Source organism: Astatotilapia calliptera, chromosome 20, assembly GCF_900246225.1.
Source record: "Astatotilapia calliptera chromosome 20, fAstCal1.2, whole genome shotgun sequence".
NCBI classification, from domain to species: Eukaryota; Metazoa; Chordata; class Actinopteri; order Cichliformes; family Cichlidae; genus Astatotilapia; species Astatotilapia calliptera.
In genome coordinates, this window is record NC_039321.1 from 28,913,218 (window position 1) to 28,934,876 (window position 21,659).

Sequence of the window (21,659 nt, forward strand, 5' to 3'; positions counted from 1 at the left end):
GAGGGCTCGTGTCTGTGTGGGAGCGTGCACTTGGTCAGGAGCCTCAGCACGTCCAGGACGCACAGGTGAGATGGCTGCAAGTGTCTGTGCAGCTTCCTTCTCTGATAGTCTGCACTGTTTTGTCAGGAACCTGAAAAACAGACAGATTTTTCTTCTTCTTCAGCCTCCTTCTGAGGTTTTTGTAAAGTCCACAGTCTTCTTCTTTGTGGTTCTTCTAAATCATGAGGTTTGACAGTGTGAAGTTGGCCTTCTTGTATGTTTTCTGAATGCTGAAATGGAGCGCAGTGGCTGAGCACACCACCCTCCCTGAAATCCTCCTTTCTTGTTCTTCATTGGCTATACAATATCACCTCCCCCTCCCCCAAACCTCACCCCTTTCATCATTGTTTCTCTTCTGTCTTTCCTTGTTTCCTTGGTTAGCACCTGTAGTTTTTTTTAAGCTCAAAGTATTTCAATCTGATCTTTCATTGAACTCCTGTAAAACTCCACACTCTCTTGATTTTTGCCCAAGTCTCAAGCCCAAGGCAGTGACACATAGACTGTGCGAACCCTTGAGCGGTGGGGCAGCCCCAAATAAGGTATGAAAACACAGTCCACGAAGCTCAACTATTTGAGACACTGTCGCCATTTCCACATTTATCTTACTTTATTTATTCAACTGCTTAGATGCTCATTATTTAAGCTGTTAAAATCAGAAGACTTGCAACATTATTTACATTTTGACACTGCTGACCAAGTAGAGAGACATTGTCATAAAGAAGTGTGTCTGTCTTTCAAATTCTTAACTTTTATTGGAGAACACTAGCATATTTAATCAAACTTTCAGGTTCAAATGCCATGCGATTCTATCTTTAGTGTCTATCAGTCTTAGATTTTCACTGCAGCAGTCGCTGTGTTCCTCCAAGAAAAACACACGTATTGTACTCCCTGTGCTTCTAGCGATCTATATTTAATTTTTAGAACCTGACTTACATTACTGCTACAAAGAATGTCAAGTTTAGTGTGCTAGCATGTAAGCTAGTGTTATTTAGGTCAGAGTTCATAAACAATCATTTCTGTCAAAAGAGGAATAATATTTCCAAATGAAATACTTTATTTATGGTGGTTTGACAGGGAGAAAGGACTGATACAGAAAAGAGCAAGTGTCACTACCAATGGCCGTGATTGATGTTGATATTTCTATCAGACTGAATAAATCAAATAGAGTGCGACAAAGAGGAGCTAGGGTGGAAGTGGGTTGCAAAGCGGCTCACAGATGTGCAGCAACTGCAGGCAGCTGGGAGGATACACATGTTTTGCTTCAGTGCTGAACAGTTTGGGGAATATCTTGTCCAGTTTGTTATAGCAACAATAACTAATCACTCACAAGTCAAGCTAACACAGTTTTGTTAGTTAGCATGAGCTAAGCTAAACTTTTTTCATGTAGATGTTTTTCTTTATTTGGACGTCTCAAACTGCAAAAGCAATGCCCCTGCTCTTTAAATGTATTTTTAACAACTGATTAATAACCTATCTGATTGGCTAGTAGCAGTATTGGCACATTTTGATTGGGTGGTGTCTCAACATTTTAGTGCAAACAGAACAAGCCAAGTAAAGCATCCATAATTTAGTACATCAACAGATGATGTAACCTCATTCAAAGGGAATGAGAGGAAAGAACAGTGTCTGACGTGTCTGTGTGGATTCTCCATAAGATAGCACTGATAGCATAGAAGGGTATCTGTTCAGCTATGTGGACGGGTATTGACACCAGCCTTTTTCAGCTGGGATTGCAGCTGCATGACTTTGTTTGATTGACTCATTTAGCAGGTCAAGGGGCAAACAGTAATGTAATGCTGACTTGTACACCTCTGTTTAAAGAACAGCTTGGTCAATGAAACAACTATTTGAAACTGGATCTTGATTTTGTGCAACTAAATGCAGACAGACCGAAAATTATCTAAAAAATAAAAAGTCCTAAAGACAGCTTGCCTGGATAAAAAGCATTATATTCTTAATGTTCTTGTCTTTTTTCCACTTTTTTTCTGCTCAAGCACAAACTCTCAAAGGTTGTATAACCAAACCTGAAAATAGCAGCTACTCATCTAAAGAATAATTCTTGGTTTAGGTGTCAGTTTAATCTGATGAAACAGATAGGTACCTTTTAATCACCTGGAAACCCACCCAGGCCCAAACTCTTTTTTTATACACCAGTCTCAGCTTTTATATCAAGTAACATCCATGTCTCAGAGTTTTTACCTTTCCTAAGCCAGAGCGCTGCTTGTGTTCCTGTTTTTGTCATATATAGTCAAGGCCAAAGGTGACCATGGTTCCACCATGACAGACAGCTTTAAAGGTCTTCGCAGCATAAATGTTTCATGAGGGGAAGACATCTCTATTGTCTTCCCCTCATTTTAGTGTGCCTTTTTAATGTTTAATGAATTCCTCTATTCTGAATGTATAATTCAGATTAAAGTTAGAGAAACCAATTAATCCCTGCAGTATGTTCTTATTGCATTCTGTAATACACAAAATTACACAATAAAAATACGCTAAGAATATGTCCCAGCAGAATGAGCTAGCAAACACCGATGCTTGTTTACCTCCTTTCGTCTCAGATCCCTGGTGTATTACATGTTGGCTGACTCTCACAGCCATAGCTTACCCTGCTGTCTGGTTAGAGTTGAAACATTGGTAATGTTACACCAACAACAGGTTGGACAATTGTTTGCTGATACATGGCTCATACCTAACCTGGTTGTGAACTTTATTAAAATAGAAAAAAAAAACATTGTGTCTGTCTCAAACTGAAAGTTACCAGAAAAGCATCTGTTCATCTGTAAACTTGCCTATAATTCACAAGAATCACTACTCCTCCTAAAGTACTGGTCAAACTTACACAACGCAAAATGATCACCTAATGGCTCAAACTGTGCTCAAGGTCAAGGTCATATTTGTTGTTTCACAGGGGATTAGCCATGAATCGTGATGGATCGTGAGCTGGATGAGCTATTATGTCATTGACATTCTGGTTTGGTTTATGTGCCATGCTGGTATTTTTTATTGCACGAGTACATCATCACCATTGGGGCTTAGTTGAGTAAATCTCAGGAATGTGTGTGAGAAACTCAAGGAAACTGACAGGCTGTGTAAAGAGCACATAAAAAAACATCTCTCAAAATTTTCCCTTCCCTCACCAACTATGAACACATCAGCAACTGCTTAGGGCTAAGCCACAGTTGCCTGGCAATGACTTTTTATTTAATAACAGACTCTAATAACCATTTTTTAGCATTTTCATAAACTGGTATTCTATAGTGAATATGAGTGTAAATGGTGGTCTGTCTCTCTGAGTTAGTCTCGCAACTGACTTCTCAACTGTCCAGAGTGTACCCCACGTATCGCCCTATCACATGGATGCAATGCTTTTCTATATCACGTAAGTAAGAAATTATACCATCACATCCAAAGGCATCTAAATAACAAGCATATTACACTACACACCCAGATGTGTCCATCAAACATATATTTGTTCTTTTTATTTCATTAAAAGATCTTTTCAAATATATATATATAATTCCAACGACAGGGAGGGGGAATATTTTCATAATTTTATTTTGCCCTATTTCCTTAATTTTTCCCAACCATGATGCTGTCCATATGAAGCTTCATTTCTTGTCTGAATCCCACATCCCTGAACAAATCCTCTCTGTCAATGCAAAATGTATTTACTTACTCATCAATTAAAGCAACTCCACCACACCTTATCTTCCCATTTGTAATAACATGATCTAAATATATGTTTAAAATATGTTTAACTATTTCCTGGATGCTGGAGGATTGTACGTGCTTTAAGGCAAATAGCATTAGAGGTGGTTCTGTCTTTAGCAGATAAATGGAATTAATATAGCAGATGCACGGTCCTGCACTGACTGCCAACAGTCTAATATTAGCTAAGCACATTGCTGTTGTTAGAATCAGTCACTAATTTGGCTAAACTTAGTCCACTTTGTCCCAAGCCTCTTTCTTTTGCTCCACCGCTGATTTGTGCTGGGTAATGTGGTGTCTGGGGAGAGGTTGGGCTGCCTTTCACAGTGATGAGTAAATGACTCTGTCAGGAATTTGCAGAATAGAAAGAAAATAACCCCGACCCTAAAAGGAAAGTCTGAGTACTATCAAGAGGTGGGAATCAGAACAAAATGTACTTAAACTTCTAAATCTCATTCACAACTGATTTTCTTTGAGAAAATGACTTAGAGGTTGCTAAATGTGCTATGCTGCCCTCATCTGGTAAACTTGATTGGCCTTTTTTTGTAGATCTTAAAGAAAAACGGAAAACATCCAAAGTACACCCTCAATCACTACCCCACCCTGTCATGCCAAACAGACTTCCTTTTCCTCTGTATTATTTCCTGTCAATTTTATTTCTGCTTTGCTCCCAGAAGCTATAATCTTCCCCCCACAGGCATGCCCTTTTCTACTCTTCCTGTGTTTCATATCAGACCTACCTCAGGGTCTTGTGTCTAAACATAGAACCTTTTCAGTGACGGTTAAGGTTACTGTGACACTATAGGTCCAATCTGATGCTTTAAAGCCAAAGAGGTGTCTTCGGATAAGGGCTTGTCAGTGGGACATTTGATGGGATTTCTTGGGATTATGATGTTGGAGGTGTGTCAGCTTCAGCTGGCTGTTATCAACATGCTTGTTTGTTAACTCTTGAAAGCAGATAACCATCTATAATTCTCAGGATCAAGCAGCTTTTGAATGAATGTCCAACCTTTATTATAACAGCTTTACTCAGTTATGACTGGGCTCTGCAATGATATCTGCTACTTGAAATAATGTTGATCTTTAATAATGCAGGAGCATTTAGTGATTATAATTTGTTTAAATTAAGCCTAAATTGTCTGCATGCCTTGTTAAAAGTTTGTAGATTTCATTTGGAAGTGTAGTAGCTAAGGCCTACAGTGAGGAATCATGTTATTTTTTATCTTGCTGAATGCCACCACACAAACTGTACTCATGTCCAGGCTGTCCATTTCCAAGTTTCATCAGAAGAGGGCAGTCAGCAACCCCTCTGAACAAGAGGTGCTGTCACATAACACAGGCCAACAATCATATGCTTGAAGTGAAGGCTTGGCCCTACTCTAATTTAATATAAGGGTTAATCTGTTTACATGCACATTTGGACCCACGTAACTGTAACACTGATGCTGTGAATACACCTGTTAACAGGATATTCCCATCCACATATGAGATTCGACACTGTGAGCAGAAAGGCTGTGGTCACGGTTCAAACGGGACATTACTAAACCAACAATGCTAAAAAGTTAACCTAATTTATTTCCGTTATAATATTGGATTCAGTATCAGACTTGCTTAAATAATCATGTTAATATGATAATTAAATACCTACAGATGAAGTTTGTGGATAATGAAATATAACTTATGCAAGCACTTCCTCCTGAACAAAATGTATTAACTGTTCATGCCTCATAATGTAAGGACTGGGCATTTTCAAACCAGGTGCTTACACTCACTTCCACAGTGTCTGTGCCAATGCACAATAACTTCATCTTGTGTGCCATTGTTTTTCCCCCATAAGTGTTAGTTTGTTGTCCCAGCAGATGGATTTCCATTCCAAAACAGACCCGAGACTCTGCCTTGCATTAGGCAGACTCACTGGAATTATTCAGGCAGGGGGTCCTCAGCAGCAGAGAGCAGATTTGGGAGCAACAGCTTCTATGATTCAGTCACAGGACTTTTTTTGGACAGTTTGAGGGGTTTGCCCTGACACAACAGACGGGCAGCAGAAAGCTGCAGATGGGCAGCTGAGAGATCTGAGAGATCAGAGAGAAGTAAAAGAGAGAAGAAAGAGAAGCAGACCAACTCAAAAGACTGTAAGGGGAGCAAGTTTGGCCGCTGTCTGTTTCCTTCTCTTAATCCTTAAATCTTCTGTAATCAGGATGAGAGGAAGAGAGCACGTTGGCTGACTTAGGACAGCAGAGTCTATGTTGGGACCTGGCTGATGAGGCAACCTTACTGGGCACTAGTAGAAATGGAGGGAGGGGAAAATCTGGAGCTGCAGTCAGTTTTGGGAAACTTAGCCTTAACCAGGTTCTACTAAGCGCCAGCGAGAAGCGTGGAAGTCCAGGATGGTTTAACTGTCAAGAGGAAGTAAGAAACCAGAGGAGAAAAAAAAGAAGAGGACTAACTCATGGCTGAACTGCTTTCAGGTGAGAGCTGTGTTATTATTTTTAGTAATATTTGTTCTGACATGTGTTGTTTTTGCTTTAGTTTTTATGAACATTCCCTTTTTAATCATCTTTATTCCACCGTTAAAAGGCAAAAAAGACAGCTGACATTTAGAATTCAGAGTAAGATGTCTGGCCAGATTGCAAGGTGTTGCTCAACAGGAAGTGGAGGCCACAGTGGCCTACACATCAACACTAAAGTCAGGGCATTTTATGTTTGTGCAGAATGAGGAAGAGAGAGAAAAGACTTGTGTGGGAACTGTGCATGACAGAGTGCTGAAATACAAGCATTTGCTCGTGGGATTAAGGGATTTATGGACGTTAACAAGAGCTTATTAAAAAGATAACCAATTGGAATAACTTCTAATTACTGTGACTGACAATAGGTGCAAAACTAATTTGCTGAAAAAATGGGTGAGTTTTGTGGTGCATGCAGGACCACAGCCAGCTCTTCTGTTATTTCCAGTCTTTAAAATATAGAGAATTAGAACTAGCTGACACTATCATATTTCTGAGTCTTGAGAAATAGTGTCTTCAGTGGCTTGAAAGTATATTTACACATTAGATACAAACTTTACACTACAGGATATGCCAGTGTGCTGATGTATGGAAGCACAGGATAACAGTGTTAAGACACCATGACACATGCTGTCACTAGACTGGCCTCCCATTGCTTCCAGTACCATATGGCCTTTTTCATCCCAGTTGAGTGTCCCTATGCCTTCTTTCACTTCACTGTGCAGACTGAGCGACCTCGGCTCTGCAGGATTTCTTGTTTTATAGTTGCTGTTATTTATGTGTAGATTTGTGCCTTCACATTATTTACGTTTCAGTTGTCTTAAATATATTTAAATTATGAGACTGCTTTCAAGGTGATAAGTATTTACTGTCTTTCTCTGTTGTGTGGTGCCAGTGAAAAATCAACTGGCAGCAAAGCATGTTACACAGCATGTTACACAGGGAGGTTACCTATGTTGTAAATCAGAGACTTACTTTGACAGGAGGGCTGAGGTAAAGCTCTTCATCCTCTTTAGGCCTCATGCCTTTTAAACAAGGCCTTTTCAGGTCACCAGATCTATTTAAAATGCTAACTTTAAAAGCTGCCAGTCTGTGTTGCTCGTCTCACAATCACACGTGAACTGGTCTAAGGAGGGGAAGAGGTCTTACACCTGCCAAAACGAGACTGGAATGAGACAGCAGCACTTGTTAGGATTTGGCTTTTGCAAAGGAAAAACGAATTATAGACATCGGCACATTTCAAACTATGTGCACGCAGTTTTGTGTGCATACATAATGTGTGTACACCCGGAAAAGCGCTTTCAGTGTTTCGCACATCTGTCGAAGGTAACGTTACTGCAAATGAACTCTAAGCTGCTCGTGGTTTATGCATTGTTTTTTTTGAAAAACGTTATCCCCCTTTAACTACAACAACAAACACCTGTCTGCTCAATCTGAACCTATATATGTGGCTACAGAAAATAATTGTGTGAACTGTGTTCATTTCGTGTGTATGATAACAACATTTACATTTTTCTGTTTAAGATAAGGGATCTCTGCTGCAGGCCTGACACCCAGGTGTGACCAGAGTCAGCGGGGGTTCCAATGGCTGCTGCAAATGACGACCCACACCTGGGCAGTGGCCCATCTGACGACTCAGAGATCCTCCTGGATGACTCTGACTCGGGCAGTGTGCTTTCAGACGACTCCGTGCTTCCCATCTATGAAAGGGACGGAAAATCAACAGAGCCGGCTAAAACATTGTACGAGGCCTGTGCCAAGAATGACACTGCATCCCTGCGCAGCATCATGGAGAGAGGAGTCACAAAAGATGAGGTCATGGAGCTAGACATCAATGGCAGGGTGAGATAAATGTCACTTCTCATTTTTTCCACACAGGTACTATGACAATGACTTTTTTTCTTTTTTTTTTAAAATCAATTAATGAAGAAAGGTAACCTCAGCATCTATAATAGGCCTATTTATTTATATCTTCTTCCCCTCAGAATGGGCTGATGTTGGCTGTGTCCAAGGGTTTTGTGGACATCGTCGCCTTGCTTCACACATGCCCATTAATAGACATCAACCATCAAGACAATGATGGCAACACTGCTGTCATGATTGCAGCCCAAGCAGGTACATCGGAAGACATCAGATGACTTCAACATCAATTCCTAAGCTGATCATAGAATATTAACATAACATAATCTTTTCAATCCAGGCTTCATCACCATCCTGAACTATATCCTTAACTACTACCCTTGTGTGGACACTGAGATCAGGGACCCCCGTGGGTTCACAGCTCTCATCAAGGCAGGCCTACAAGGCAGAGAAGAGTGTGTCTCCGCATTGCTAATGCATGGTACGTCTAGATGTCTTTCTACATCAAATCTTCTAACAATGTCCCTCACCTGTGACCGAATGTCAAGCCCACATGGAGAGTCAGGATGTACACCTCAGATGTAGAGGATTTGGTTTGGTGTGATTGCAATTAAACTCTTATAGGTATAACAAATCTATTAATGTCCTATATATGTAATATAGAGGGCAAAGCCGGACATCCGATCTGTCAACTAATCTGTTTTTTTTTCTGGACTACAGAGATTAGTCCTGTATGAACTGTGCAGGGACACATTTAAGAAAGCTCTGTAATAATTCAGTCCACGTTCTATTTAAAGTTTAATGATTTCAGACATTAATCTATAATCCATCTGTGTTCATAGTGTGCAACAAAAATATCTCTGTGTGTATATTTGGTCAGTTAAAGCCTTGATTATTTGCCAAGTAGACTTCCAAAGTCTCCTGAGTAGACATGACTAAGCGTCTTCAGCCAGAAATTGGTTAAACCTGGGATGTCAAACTCATCTTACACTGTGGGCCACATACAGCCAGTTTGATCTCAGGTGGGCCAGATCACCTCAGTTACTTCAGTTTTATTTATTGTTTACTTTTATAGTATACCCTCTGTCAGTGTAAAGACGTTTAGCAACATAAGCAACATAAAGAAATGTTGCTGTAGTAAATAAAGAAATCTCTCAGCATGACTCTTTGGGTTTATATTGTAAAAAACAAATGTGTAAATAGCAGAAAAACACCAGAGGTTTTTGTTATTTCGTTGTTTTTCTATTACTTAATTACTGTAATATAATATGAAAAGGTGTAAAACTTAAAAATAAAAAAATAATGCAGTTTAAAAAAAAAGTATTCCCAGCTATTTTTGTCCCATCTCACCATACTGATGCTTGCCATCTACCTAATAACCTGTGCTCCAAAAATCACCACATGGTGGTGTTGTTACGCTGAGTTGACGGCAGTTGATTTCCTCCCACTCAACATTTCTACTGTTTTCTCTCCTCGGTGTGCAGGTGCAGATATCAATGCAGTCGACCTCGTCCAGGGGAAAGGTCTAAAGGACTGGGTTCTTAGGACAGGAAGGTTTGAGACTCTGAACAGACTGCGTCGCCTGCAAACTCGTCCTATTGCAGAACAGTTCTGTGAAAGCTACATTCCTGAGTGGCCTGAGCTAAAGCTACTGGTGGCAAAGGCCACTGCAGCCAAAACAGCAGGTCAGAAGCTGAGGCAGCGCTTAAAAGACAGTCTTAGTTTCAGCTTCCCACATGACCCCCAAGACAATGGGGTCATGGACCACATGGTGCGGATGACTACAAGCATCCACAGCCCCTTGATAGCTACTGGTTGCCGTCCACTCTGTCCCACCAGCCCCCCAGAGATTGGCAAGCGACGATTTGCTGTACCGGAACTGCTTGACAAGCACAGCAGCAAGGAACTGGAGGAGAGCATGGTGTCTCACAGTAATGGCTCCATCACTTCAGCTTCACCTGTGTCGGCCACCTCTGTATCACTGACCTCTTGCTGCCAAGACTCAGAGCGCAGGCAAAGCTCACCAACAGGTGGCATGAAAAGCTTCATCCCCCGCAGCATGGCACACAGAAACAGCATCTTCCCCTCAGGCTGCATTCCCAAAATTGAAGTTACAAAATCTGGGGAGCGCACTCCAAAGAAGGAGAAAAAGAACAAAAGGCAAAAGGGTTACCTGGAACCTCCTGTCTGGAAGTACAAGGAAGCCAAGGAGGAAAAAAAGAGAGAGAAGAAAAAGCAAGAAAAGGAAAAAGAGGAACAGAAAAAATCCAAGGGGTCCAAACGTCCATGAAGTGAAAACGCCCATTTTTTTCTTTCTAGCAAAACAGTTCTGAAGTGAGCAGCTGACAAGGGAAACACATGGGTGAACCTTGATCTGGAAAATGCACTGGATGGCTTTTTTCAGCATCTTTGTACAAGCTGAAAAATTATGCTAACCAAATAGAATCTGGTTTTCCAGAGACTGTGGTTTACTGGTTTCCTGTCTGAAAGGGTGAATTGTTTTTTGAGGATGCAATTACACTGACTGCACACACCTGCGATGGTGTTATTTTTCTCTATAAAAGGATTTTACCCATCTTCATTTCATGAACAACTTCTCAGTAGCGTGCCATTGTGGTATTTCACTGCAATATAACCAAATAGCCCATAGCCAACTGTATGTGATCAGATGCCTTCAGGGAATGTATCAAAGTCACATTTAATCAAAGACCGTGAAAGGCCAAAAAAAACCACAAAAAACAAAACAATTTAAGCTACAAATTAAAGGAAAAAATCAGTGAGAAATGCTCCATCATGGAATAATTATGATGACTCGGAACACTGATTTCTATCCCCTCTTAGACCTGAAATATACTCCCTTACAGACTTGTGCATGGCAGCTGCAGAAACCATGAACAAGTAGCTGCTCTTATTATTTTACTTTCTCTTCTGCTTGAAGGAAGAATGCACAGTTTGTGCAGTAGCAGTATTACAACAAACCAACTACTACAGATGTTTTTTAGTTTGTGCCGTATGGAAAGCACAAGTGTGTTATCTATGGTTCAGTTCCATTAAGCGTCTCAGTGAGCCATGACAAGGACCCAGCATCCCCTGAGTGGAGGTTTAATACACTATTAATGTCTCTTAAAAAGGTATACTGGAGGCATATGTGAACATCTGCAAGGACTCTCCCTGATAATCAAAGCAGTCACTGCAACCTTGCAGATTCCAAAAGTATCAAATGTGTACAGAGACAAGTAACCCCAAGCCATGCCTGCAAAATGTAACTGCAAGGACTAAGGGTTCAGGTTTTCCTTTAATTTGTCATCTTTTCTGTGATTCTTTTGCTCTTTTTTGTGTTTTGCTGTGTCACGCAAATGATGTGAGTGTGATACTATAAAAGGAACAGAGCCATCTCTGAAGCATCTTCTTTCATACTGGAAAACAATGCTCAGTGGGATGCAAATAGAAATCTTCAGCCTGCTGCTTCATATTGTTTGTTTCATCGATTATTATTTGAAAACGAGTACTGTTGCTATTCAGGGAAATATACAATAAGCATATTATTATCATCAGAATAACAAACTGCATATTCAAGAACAGAAACCTGTTGTGGACTATAGCTTAATTTTGGGATTTTTTAAATTATTCTCTTTATAGATAAACGAACTAAAATAATAAATAATAAATCATGCATTTAACTGCAATAAATATCCCAAATACAGCTAAATATGTTTAATTGTGTTCTCTGAAAACTATATATAATTAGATACATTGTGGTGAAAATTTAGACAATCATTTCTGGGGTCATTTAAAGTCAAAACAAGAGATGCAAAAAGCTCAGGTCTTCAACATCTTTATAAAGTCTGTAAAACTGAAACTGTGTCTGCGTGTTCGTGTGTGTGTGTGTGTGTGTGTGTGTGTGTGTGTGTGTGTGTGTGTGTGTGTGTGTGTAAGTTTGGAATAAACTGACTGACCTTTGCAAAGGTTTGTGTGTTGGTCTTTATTACTGACAAAATATTAGTGTTTGGTGTCATCACATAGTGACCATTTGGCAATGGCAATTTAATTTATGCAGTGATTTGATTACACTTTAACTACATGTGTTTTACGTAAAAGATAAACACATATGTAGGCCTATTGTGCCTGCTATTCAACAGTATTAATGAGCAAGTCAAAAATGTCCTCTTTATCATCAATTTGCTTTCAGAAACTGTGAAAAAGGTCTGTGTTAAAATCATATCACGCTTGATGTAATGTTGATTATTAAAAACATAGAGACTCAATATGTTTAACGTAAAAATATTTTTAAACTACCCTGATCTACTATGCCTTAATAAAATAGAAATTAAATACAATCCTGTGAGAATAAAAAGGATTTAAGTTTGTTTTTGACTGTAGACAGAGTTAGAACTGACCTGAGGTCAGCAGCCAGCTTGTTCCAAACCAGAACCATAAGCAAACTGGGATTTAATTCTGGGAATAGTGGTGATTTGGCGATGCATAGTACTTGAACAGGAAAAGAATTCAAGGTTACCTTCGTAACAGTTCTTTTATACGGGTACGTTCCCCTTCTTGCAGTTTTGTTTCATGAAAAATATAGAAGGGACTCACCGCCAGGGCAACATTTTCCTGCCTGATCTGTATGTGACTGACGAGCCCCGTGTCGTAACCTTGATCACACTTTCACAATGAAGTTAAATAGATTTTCTTAAGCAAGCCCGTGATGCACTCGCTGCAGTGGCACTGCATGACTTTTGAACTCTGACCTGTAATCTTTTAATCCGCTGTGCAATATCGTTACACAACAATTAGCTTTCATGGGTGATAACATAAAATCAATCTTATCTTATGCCTAACAAACTGATTGTGTTTTATATGACTCATTTTGAAGATTATTGAGCAAGCAATGAACTAGCAGCTAAACAGAAAAACAAAATCGGAACATTGTCACGTTTGTGGCTAACTTCCCCACCTCAGAGGGGAACTTGAGGTCAGGCTTAAAATAAGTACCTCTCTAGAGTTCACTGAAAGAACAACACTCTTGCCATGTCTATGCAGACTCAAGCAGTAAACACACATCTTTATACACATAAACTGGGTCAGGGTGTTTGGATTGTTCAGCAGCAAAACTCTCAGAACGCAGTACCACCCTGTAAAGGCAACTATGACCAAAGTTAACACAACATTTTAGCTTATGTGTTGTGTGCACCATGCTGTCTGTGGCTAAGTTATTGGCTGTTCAAAGATATAAATGAGCAAGTCAAAAAGGTCATTTCTTTATCAACAATTTGCTTCTTTTTTTTAAATCAACTAACACTTCCTGTACTCTAGATTATTCAAAAAACAGACTCTTTAAGAAAATCCCAGAGGAAACAAGCTCTTCAAACCTCTGGGATTAGTGGGAAAGAAAATATAACTGCTGAATTCAAAAAGAACAATTTGCTCTCTTCTACATGACAGCTGATGTGAGAGCTTCCAGCTGTGTCTGCTGCCGTAAGCCAAAAAGGAGAGATTATGACGCCTGGGAACCAGGAGGGGAATTCATATTACAGACATGAAGACATCTCTCTCGGGCGCTGTTGAAGGAAGTAATGTCACACAGTGCAGCCTCTCTGGCAGCAATGTATTTGCCACTTAAGACACACAATGACTGCTGACCACAAATATGCTGTACCCAGCTTGAGTGGACATGTAACCCACACAGTAATTCCCACCACATACATTAGACATCCAGAGAAGCAGGATATATTTCTTAAAGGAAACATATGTCTTAAGGTCACCTTCCATTAACAATTTGTTTTGCTCATTGCTACTTAAAGTTTGACTTGCATGACGCATAAAGATGCATATGCAGAGTTCAACATGTCTGTTAACTCTCAACACTCAAGCGATCAAGGTGCCCCATTGTCCAAACAACCCTGAAAGCACTGAGTTCGTCCACAATCTGCTCTAGTTGTTCATTGTCAAATCATGTTTTTCACCATATCTCTGAATCTCGAGCTAGGTTTGCTAGCCATTGTTCTCTGAAAAACATTACAATGTGGTAATTAGAAGTGAAAAATGATGATAAAATCAAGCATGTTCATATTTTCCCTTTGCATTCTTTTTTTGCCAAAACAACCAGTTTCATAAAGCCTTGCTTTTTTAAACTGTTTATCCATGTTGGGGTCAGGGCCTATCACAAATACAAGCGTTGGTGATACACTCTGGACAAGCCAACAGTGTAACACAGAGCTAACACAGAGAAACCATGCAAGAAAACATTTACTCATCACTGATGAGTTTAAAATTAACCTGTCTTTCGACTGTAGTAGGAATCAAGGGTAATCCATGCAGGCACAAGGAGAACATGCAAAGGTGACACAGAGAGGCCTCAGCCAGCTGATTGTTCCATGCTGTGAGGTGACAGTACATAACAAACCATGTTTTAGCAGCTAAAGAGTCACATATTTCTGTCAGAAATTAGCAGAGACCAAAACAGAGTAATGCATTTTATCATATGGATCGCCATGACCCTGAAACCTCCCTTAGTTATACTGCAATAGGCCCAGGCTGCTGGGTTTCTTGTGTCTCTTTTGTCCCATCTCCCTCTATTTCTTCTCACCGCCCCTTCCTGATCCTGGTTCTATCTTCCTGTTAAAAAGCAGCTTTGCCTTTCGCCAGGTGCTTGCTCGTAGGGCGCTATTGCTAACTGTTGTATGGCCTTTACCTTACAATATAAAGCTTAGGGTGACAGTAGCTTTGATGCTATATAAATGAAACTGAAATTTAATAAAAATTACATATTTCAAAGATAGATGTATACACTAGTTGCAGGACAGTAGCATAGCTTGAAAACTTTCTAATGTGTGGCTGTTGTAGTGACAGCCTGTTTGTGCTGCCACCAGGTGGACAGGAAATCATGCATTAAATATTGAGTATTCACAGACTGCTCAACAGAAGAAGTGCTGGACCTGATATTTACATTTTTGACAAGGTTTTTTGAATTGGTTGTTGCAAGAAAACAGACACACCAGACATCTGTTACATGAAATGTATTGAGAACAGTCTGATCTCAAGTTTAGGATAAACCCTGCAGTGGCTTCTGAACTCTTGCAAAAGCAGAATTTTGATTTTTAACAGCTGATAAAATAGATAAATAAGCGCTAGCTTCTTCTTGGCTTCACTTGCAATAATATTATTGTATCATAGAGGGGCCTTTGAAGCGCATTCCTTTCGGTGCGGCGCAGACACAGGGGAAAAGGAAAATGAGAGGTTTAGCAAGCAACAGGAAAACCGCTATGAGAACACATTCCAGGCCGAGCAGACCCTGTGCGGTGGGACAATAAGGGGTGGGACAGAACTGTATACTATTTAAAAATCTGCAATCTTGGCTTTAAATCAGGAACGCAGACAAGACCCAAAGTGTTCTTACTTAGTGAGTAAGTAGAGGACTCGGTGGGGAACAGCCAGAAAGCGGAAGGAGTGTGGTTCCAAAAAGACGGCGGTTTGTGTTCTCGGTTTATCAGCGCAGATTTGGACCGAGATGAGATAGTTACAGCTTGTCCCCCTGTCAGGACTCAACCAGCTGCCTTTTCATTTTCACTTCTGCCACGCTGCCACCCTTCTTCCTTTTTTTCTTTTAAGAAGTGTGTGTATTTACGATTTTTAACTTTAATTCGAGGGGGCCGTGAAGGGGTGAAGGAAAAAAAGGACGTACTTTTCTCAAAAACGTCGTTTAGTCGTCATCGAAGCGGCGAAGGATGAGAGTTGTGAGGGGAAACATCTGCATTAGGGCCGTGTAGACGGAGGGAAAATGAAGCTGTTGGCATTGTAAAGCTTTATTCTACCTATCGTTGACAAAACTTGGACCAATGAGAAGCGCTTGGAGCCGTCTTTGATATGGGAGACGTGAGGCGTTTACATCTGTCAAGTTAAAAAACACAAAAACAACACAAGCAGAAACAGGTAATGGTCGTGGGTTTGTTTTCTTTTTATTCTGTTCACTGAACTATTATTATGAATCTTGTAACACTGTAACACTGTAACACCGGATTAAAAGTTACCTTTTGACAGCGGCTTACATCAATCCACGTGTTTCCAGATGTGAACAGGTGTCAAATGGCCTGATCTTCAAGTCAGAATTAACAGCATTTACAGATTTTAACTGCGGTATTTGTTTCTTATTACTCGCCGTGTTTTTGTTATCATAGCTAATCTGTTATATTGTGGCACAGGACACGGTGAACTACCTTTATTTATTTCTATGTAACTGAGCACTACGCACAATTTAAATAGCCCACAGCAAAAATTGTGGTCTAGTAGACTTGATTTTAGAGGTGCTTACTTTTCCCTGCCCTGCGTGTGTTACGTGTCAAATGTGGCTTGTTGTGGTATTTTATTATCTGTGTCAGTCCTAAAACTCAAGTAGTGGTCACTCTGTAGTTGTTTCATACTTTAAACATAAGGATTTAACATATCCTATGTTTTATATCTTATAAATATGAGAAACATTCATCTCATTCGTAGGCCCATTTGAAGTAGTTAAACAGCATTCACTGACCACCTACGTCATTTAATTGTATCACTGTATTGCAATTTTATTTCAATGTAACATTGATAGAAAACATCGGTCCACTTCCTAAACTTAAAAAGAAAGAGTGCTTTACTGATAGTATCTTTGCACACTTACTAAAAACACAGATTTTCTTTCATACACAGGGTTTATTCTTCACGCATGGCTATTTTTACCCAAATAAGGATGTGGGTACTTCCTGAACTACTGGCATATGCCTTGTGACCTTTTTTTTCTAACAAATCTTTTAAGGTGAAAAGTCCATTCATTTTGAAGTGTGCAGAATGTGACATTTGCTTACAAAGATTTACACACATCCACACACAGGAAGTGTCTTTTGGCTGCAGCTCATTGTAAAAGTGACACAGGTTCTTTCCAAGTGGGTGCTGTTGCTGATCTCTTCAGGGTGCATCACTCATACCAAGATCTTCATGCATTTTTTTCCCTTCTTCTTCTTCTTGAGAAGCAAAGGCCACTCTCTGTGCACCGTATGTGTGAGGTACAATAATATTTCATTTGTCTTTTCCATTCTCTGACCAACGTCTATTGTAGGTATGCATGTTAGGAGCACTGAGTAAGCCATAAATCCTTCCAAGCTTGTCTTGAAAAGAAGGCACAGTGGTGCCAAGGTTACTGGCAGTTGATGACAATCACTGGATTACACGCAAAGGTTAAACGTTAAAATGACTGAATGTGATGTTTAAGCTGAGAATAAAAGCTTTTACAGTAACTCTGCTTAAAGTTACTTTCCTCCATTTTTTTTGGGGGGGGGGGGGGGGGTGAAACGAGGCCCAGCAGAAAGGAAGTTTGAGACTCCTTTGCTGTTCCTCCCAATCCAGCTCTTAACTACACCGTCATCGTGATGGAATGAGAGATCTGTCTCTCTGTAGATGACAGGAAGCGATGTCAGTGGATCTTTTCCCCTGTGTAGTTTTAGGACAGAATGGAGACAAACAGGAGAGAGCTTAGAGAGGAAGTTTGCTGGAGTATAAAGTTAGGCTGCCCACGATTGAGGTTGTGATTACTGCACTCTCATATTAGGACCCAGTGCATGGTAAAATTATATCCAGTTGTCAGTTGTCCACCGAGAATAAGAACATTGTGTAGGAGTAGTTGTGTTTATCCTATTCTTCTCCTGGACCCACAGATTTAACACAGTTTACATTCAGTCTGAGTGATTCAGGAAGTGCGCTTTGCTGTTTGGTAGAATATAGCTTGTGGTTTTAGTGTGCCAGAGCTGTGTGCAGCGGGTTGTTGTGCACTGAGCTTGAACCCTAGATGCAAAGAATGTATAAAGATCATTTTAGTGTGATATTTTTAACCAATAGGAAACAGAAATATCTTAACTTAGCATAAGTTTCATGTTTGATTTGACACTTTGATAAGTATAGGAAACTTTAAAGAAGATCTTCCGTAGAATTGAAGGAAAGATGCACTTAAATGCGAGCCAAGCATATATAAATATTCATCTTTATTTTTTACCCATCTGGTTTCTCATCAGTGACATTTGACACGATTTGATGGAATCACCAAAGTGACTACATCCTGTAAAATATGTGGCTTGATGTGCCAAATTTAAAAGCGGATATCTGTGGTTTTTAGCAGACATGTGAAAGTTCTGCTGCCACACATCCAAAGTTCAACGGTTAACTGCTATGAGACATGTGCAGTTGGATAGATTTTTTTTTTCTGTAACCCCCTTTTTTAAAGCATAACTTCTGTGTAATTTACACAGTGTGCCAGCATGTGCAAGTGTGTGCAACTTAGATTTTTCTGCAGCTACAATTTTGAGATGCTGTGAAGGCTTAAAGTTGAAAAAAGGAGAGCTGTGCGCCTGTTATTAAACACCAAAGACTTGAAGTGAGCCTTGAACTAATGCTGAGTGATGTGGCTCCTGCAAAATCACCCTTGCTTTGTCTTTGAGACTTCAATCTGAGAGCTTTTCTTTTACAATTCTCACAGCAGAGTGTGCCACAGTTTGAACATTGACTTTTGGTGATTCCTAGTGTAGCTACAGTTTATCGTGTTACATAAACATCTCACGTGAAAGCAGTCAGTAGTAAATGCTTAATCAATTAAAGAGAAGGGAAACAGAAAACAGTCTGATTATTAGAATTATTCGTGCAAACAACACTGAATGAGTGACTGCCGTTATCTGCTGAGTTGGGTTAGAAACCTTTTAAATCTCATGTTTATTTAAAACAAATACACTCACCACCCATACTAACAAGTTACTGATTGTTAGTATCAAATTGGACTGCCTTTTGCCTTCTGAACTGCTTTAAGCATTTTGTAGCAACGATTCAACAAGGTTCTGGAAGCACTGCTCACAGATTCTGGCCCATATTGACACGATAGCATCACACAGTTGCTGGGGAATTGTTTGCTGCATGTCCAAGATGCAAATCACAACATCCAAGAGGGAATCCCCTTGACTGAGATCTGGTAACTGTGAGATGATCAGAGCTTTGTGACATGGCACGTTATCCTGTGGGATCTGGATTCGCTGTGGTCATGAACGGTATTGACATGATCAACAAATACGCTTTCTGTAACTGACCCTACCACCTGAATGCTACGGCAGAAATCAAGACTCATTAGACCAAACAGCATTTTTCTCATTTTCTGTTGTCCAATTTTTACCTGGTGTGGTCTTCTGCTGCGGTTGTCCATCTGCTTCAAACCAATGTGTTGTCCATTCAGAGATGCTCTTTTGCATAACTGATTGTAGCGAGTGGTTATTTGAGTTACAGTTGCGTCTTGTCGGCTTCAAACAGTCTGTCTATTTCTGTCTGACCTCTGGCATCAAGAAGACATTTTTGCCCAGATACCGGGTCCATATTTTCTCTTTTCTTGGACCAGTCTCTGTAAACACTAGAAATGGATGTGTGGGAATATCTTAGTAGATCAGCAGTTTCTGAAATGCTTAGACCAGCCAGTCAGGCACCAACAACCGTGTCACGCTCAAACCACTTAAATCACCTTTCTTCCCCATCCATTCTGATGCTTGACTAGAATTCTAGCGGGTCATCTTGACCATCTTGACTATGTGCCTAAATGCACTGATTTGCTGCCATGTGACTGGCTGATTTGAAAGTTCAAACCTTAGCATCCATGATGGTATGCTGTCTATTAATATACATACCTGAACATCTGTGAACATCTGTAACCTTAATATACAACATACCAATTTTGGATAAACATATACTATGACAAGCTGAAGCATGGCACTCTAGTAAAAGAGTCCAGGTAATGAACTGCACTTCAATTCTGTCACCCACTGAAAACGTTTAGCACATTATGAAATGAGACCTCAAACTGCTGATTTGCTGAAAATTGGTTTCCTCGGTAACAAAACACTTACATCATGTTGTTAAAAGAGGAGGTGATATGACAGAGCTAAACATGCCACTGCTCCAACATTTCCCAATGTGTTTCTAGAGTTCTAAATTAAAATTCACATTTCATCGTTTATTTCATATTTTGCAACTTTTAATAGTTTAATCTAACAGGTTTAAGTTCATCCTTGCTATCAACGTTAGAGGTCCGAGGAGCAAGAGAGGCTGACTTTTATGTGATGCCTTCTTATTGCGTGACTCTCAGCAGTGCAGCTCTAAACAATGAGCAGACCTGAGTCTCGCCGGCCAGCCGGGTGGGGCCACTCAATAGCAGGAAGCATAGCCATCAACATTTACTCTGCGACAGGGGCAGTCCTGGAGTCGGCGGGCTTGGAGCCTGGTTAGCACAGCGCAACACATAATCTGAGCACGCATACACAAACACTCTGAACAGCCTGCTTCCCCTAAGACCCCTTTTCCCACCCAATGCAATTACAACACAGGCAGACAGGCTGGGCCCTTTGACTGTTTGTTTTACCTCATTGCTTCCTCCTCAGAGTCTGAGCTTTAGCCCCTGTTCAGCCGCTGTTCAGTAACTGTATGCAAATTTAAGCAGAATTCATAATATTAATTACCCAACTGACTTTTTTTTTACCTAAACCTTTGGATTTTGAGACAGCTCCTAATAATTAAACATCACCAATTGTTTTTTTCATTACCGGTATGTAATTACATTACCTGGTAATATTTTTGGTAATATTTTGGTTTCCCTGCTTTTTCAGAGATGGGAAGCTCTGCTGTGCTCACAGGGTTGATAGCTGGAGTTATTTTGTGGACGTCTGCCATCCATGGAGGTGAGTTGGCGGTCGGATGTAGAAAATAATTTTCACTACTGTGAGGACATTCCCTTTGTTTCATTCAATTAAAGGTGCATTACAGAGTATTTTTGGTTCTGACGCTAAATCAGATTAGACTAATGTGAAGGGTCTGATTGCACTGCAGAACCCACTGAGAATGCGCCTCATAGGTATTGTTTTGCATCTGCAGCCTGCACATAGACTGGATGGCTCAGTCTGCTGGTTGTCATAAACATAAGTAGTTGTTTCCAGAAAGCAAGTTGAGACAAGAAGGCTGTGCAATACCTGTCAGATGTGAAATGGCAGAATAAACGGGTGCCTGGTGAAGGTAGTCAAATGCCAACTGCAGGGCTGGTTGAGCTATATCACAGCCTGTCTTCCTCTTAGCTTCCAAAAATGTTTGCAGCACCGTAAACTATTTATGGTTTCTGCAGAGTTCTGCTTGTTTTGGGTTTTTTATAACACATTTATAGCAAAAGGTGTTTTGTGGCTTTTCATGCACACATGCTACACTTTAACATTTAAAGTTATATGTTACCCTATCCATCCACTGAGTCCTTTTTAGTATCATAGTTCAAAAATATGACGATTTAAAATATAAAAAGTATCTGTTTATTTAGACCTTTCTATAACAACTATTTACTTAATTATATTTGAGGAGGTAGAGTTTAGAATTTTTACATTTTCTTTCAAAACAAAGATGGAATACTTGAATTTCATGTGTTTTTGGCTTTGTTTTACTGGACGTAATTTGTGTTATTACATGACCCCCCATCTTCCAACTTGTTTCAGTGCTGATTTCATGTATTTTCCAGAC

The 21,659-nt window shown here is 40.0% G+C and overlaps 2 protein-coding genes across 5 annotated transcripts in view; both read left to right on the forward strand.

The window, feature by feature from the left end:
• The first annotated feature begins 13 nt into the window (after positions 1-13).
• ankrd33aa (ankyrin repeat domain 33Aa) lies at positions 14-12,007 on the forward strand. Of its 4 annotated transcripts, XM_026153522.1 has the most exons (7): positions 14-65; positions 512-578; positions 5,607-6,215; positions 7,776-8,093; positions 8,237-8,366; positions 8,452-8,592; positions 9,596-12,007. In XM_026153522.1, the coding sequence occupies exons 4-7, from the start codon at positions 7,836-7,838 to the stop codon at positions 10,399-10,401; spliced, it is 1,335 nt and encodes a 444-aa protein (XP_026009307.1). In that variant the 5' UTR covers positions 14-65; positions 512-578; positions 5,607-6,215; positions 7,776-7,835; the 3' UTR covers positions 10,402-12,007. The 4 variants fall into 4 exon arrangements, with proteins under 4 accessions (XP_026009307.1, XP_026009306.1, XP_026009305.1 ...); XM_026153521.1 differs by lacking the exon at positions 512-578 and having other exon boundaries at positions 36-65; positions 5,604-6,215; XM_026153520.1 differs by lacking the exons at positions 14-65; positions 512-578 and having other exon boundaries at positions 4,890-6,215.
• Positions 12,008-15,347: 3,340 nt separating this feature from the next.
• Positions 15,348-21,659, forward strand: part of acvrl1 (activin A receptor like type 1) — a 10,589-nt gene continuing 4,277 nt past the window's right edge. Inside the window, exons 1-3 of the mRNA XM_026154581.1 lie at positions 15,348-16,040; positions 20,768-20,839; positions 21,658-21,659. The exon at positions 21,658-21,659 is cut by the window's right edge and continues 235 nt beyond it. Coding sequence (XP_026010366.1) covers positions 20,770-20,839; positions 21,658-21,659 — 72 coding nt within the window. The 5' untranslated portion in view covers positions 15,348-16,040; positions 20,768-20,769. The remainder of the gene's footprint in view (positions 16,041-20,767; positions 20,840-21,657) is intronic.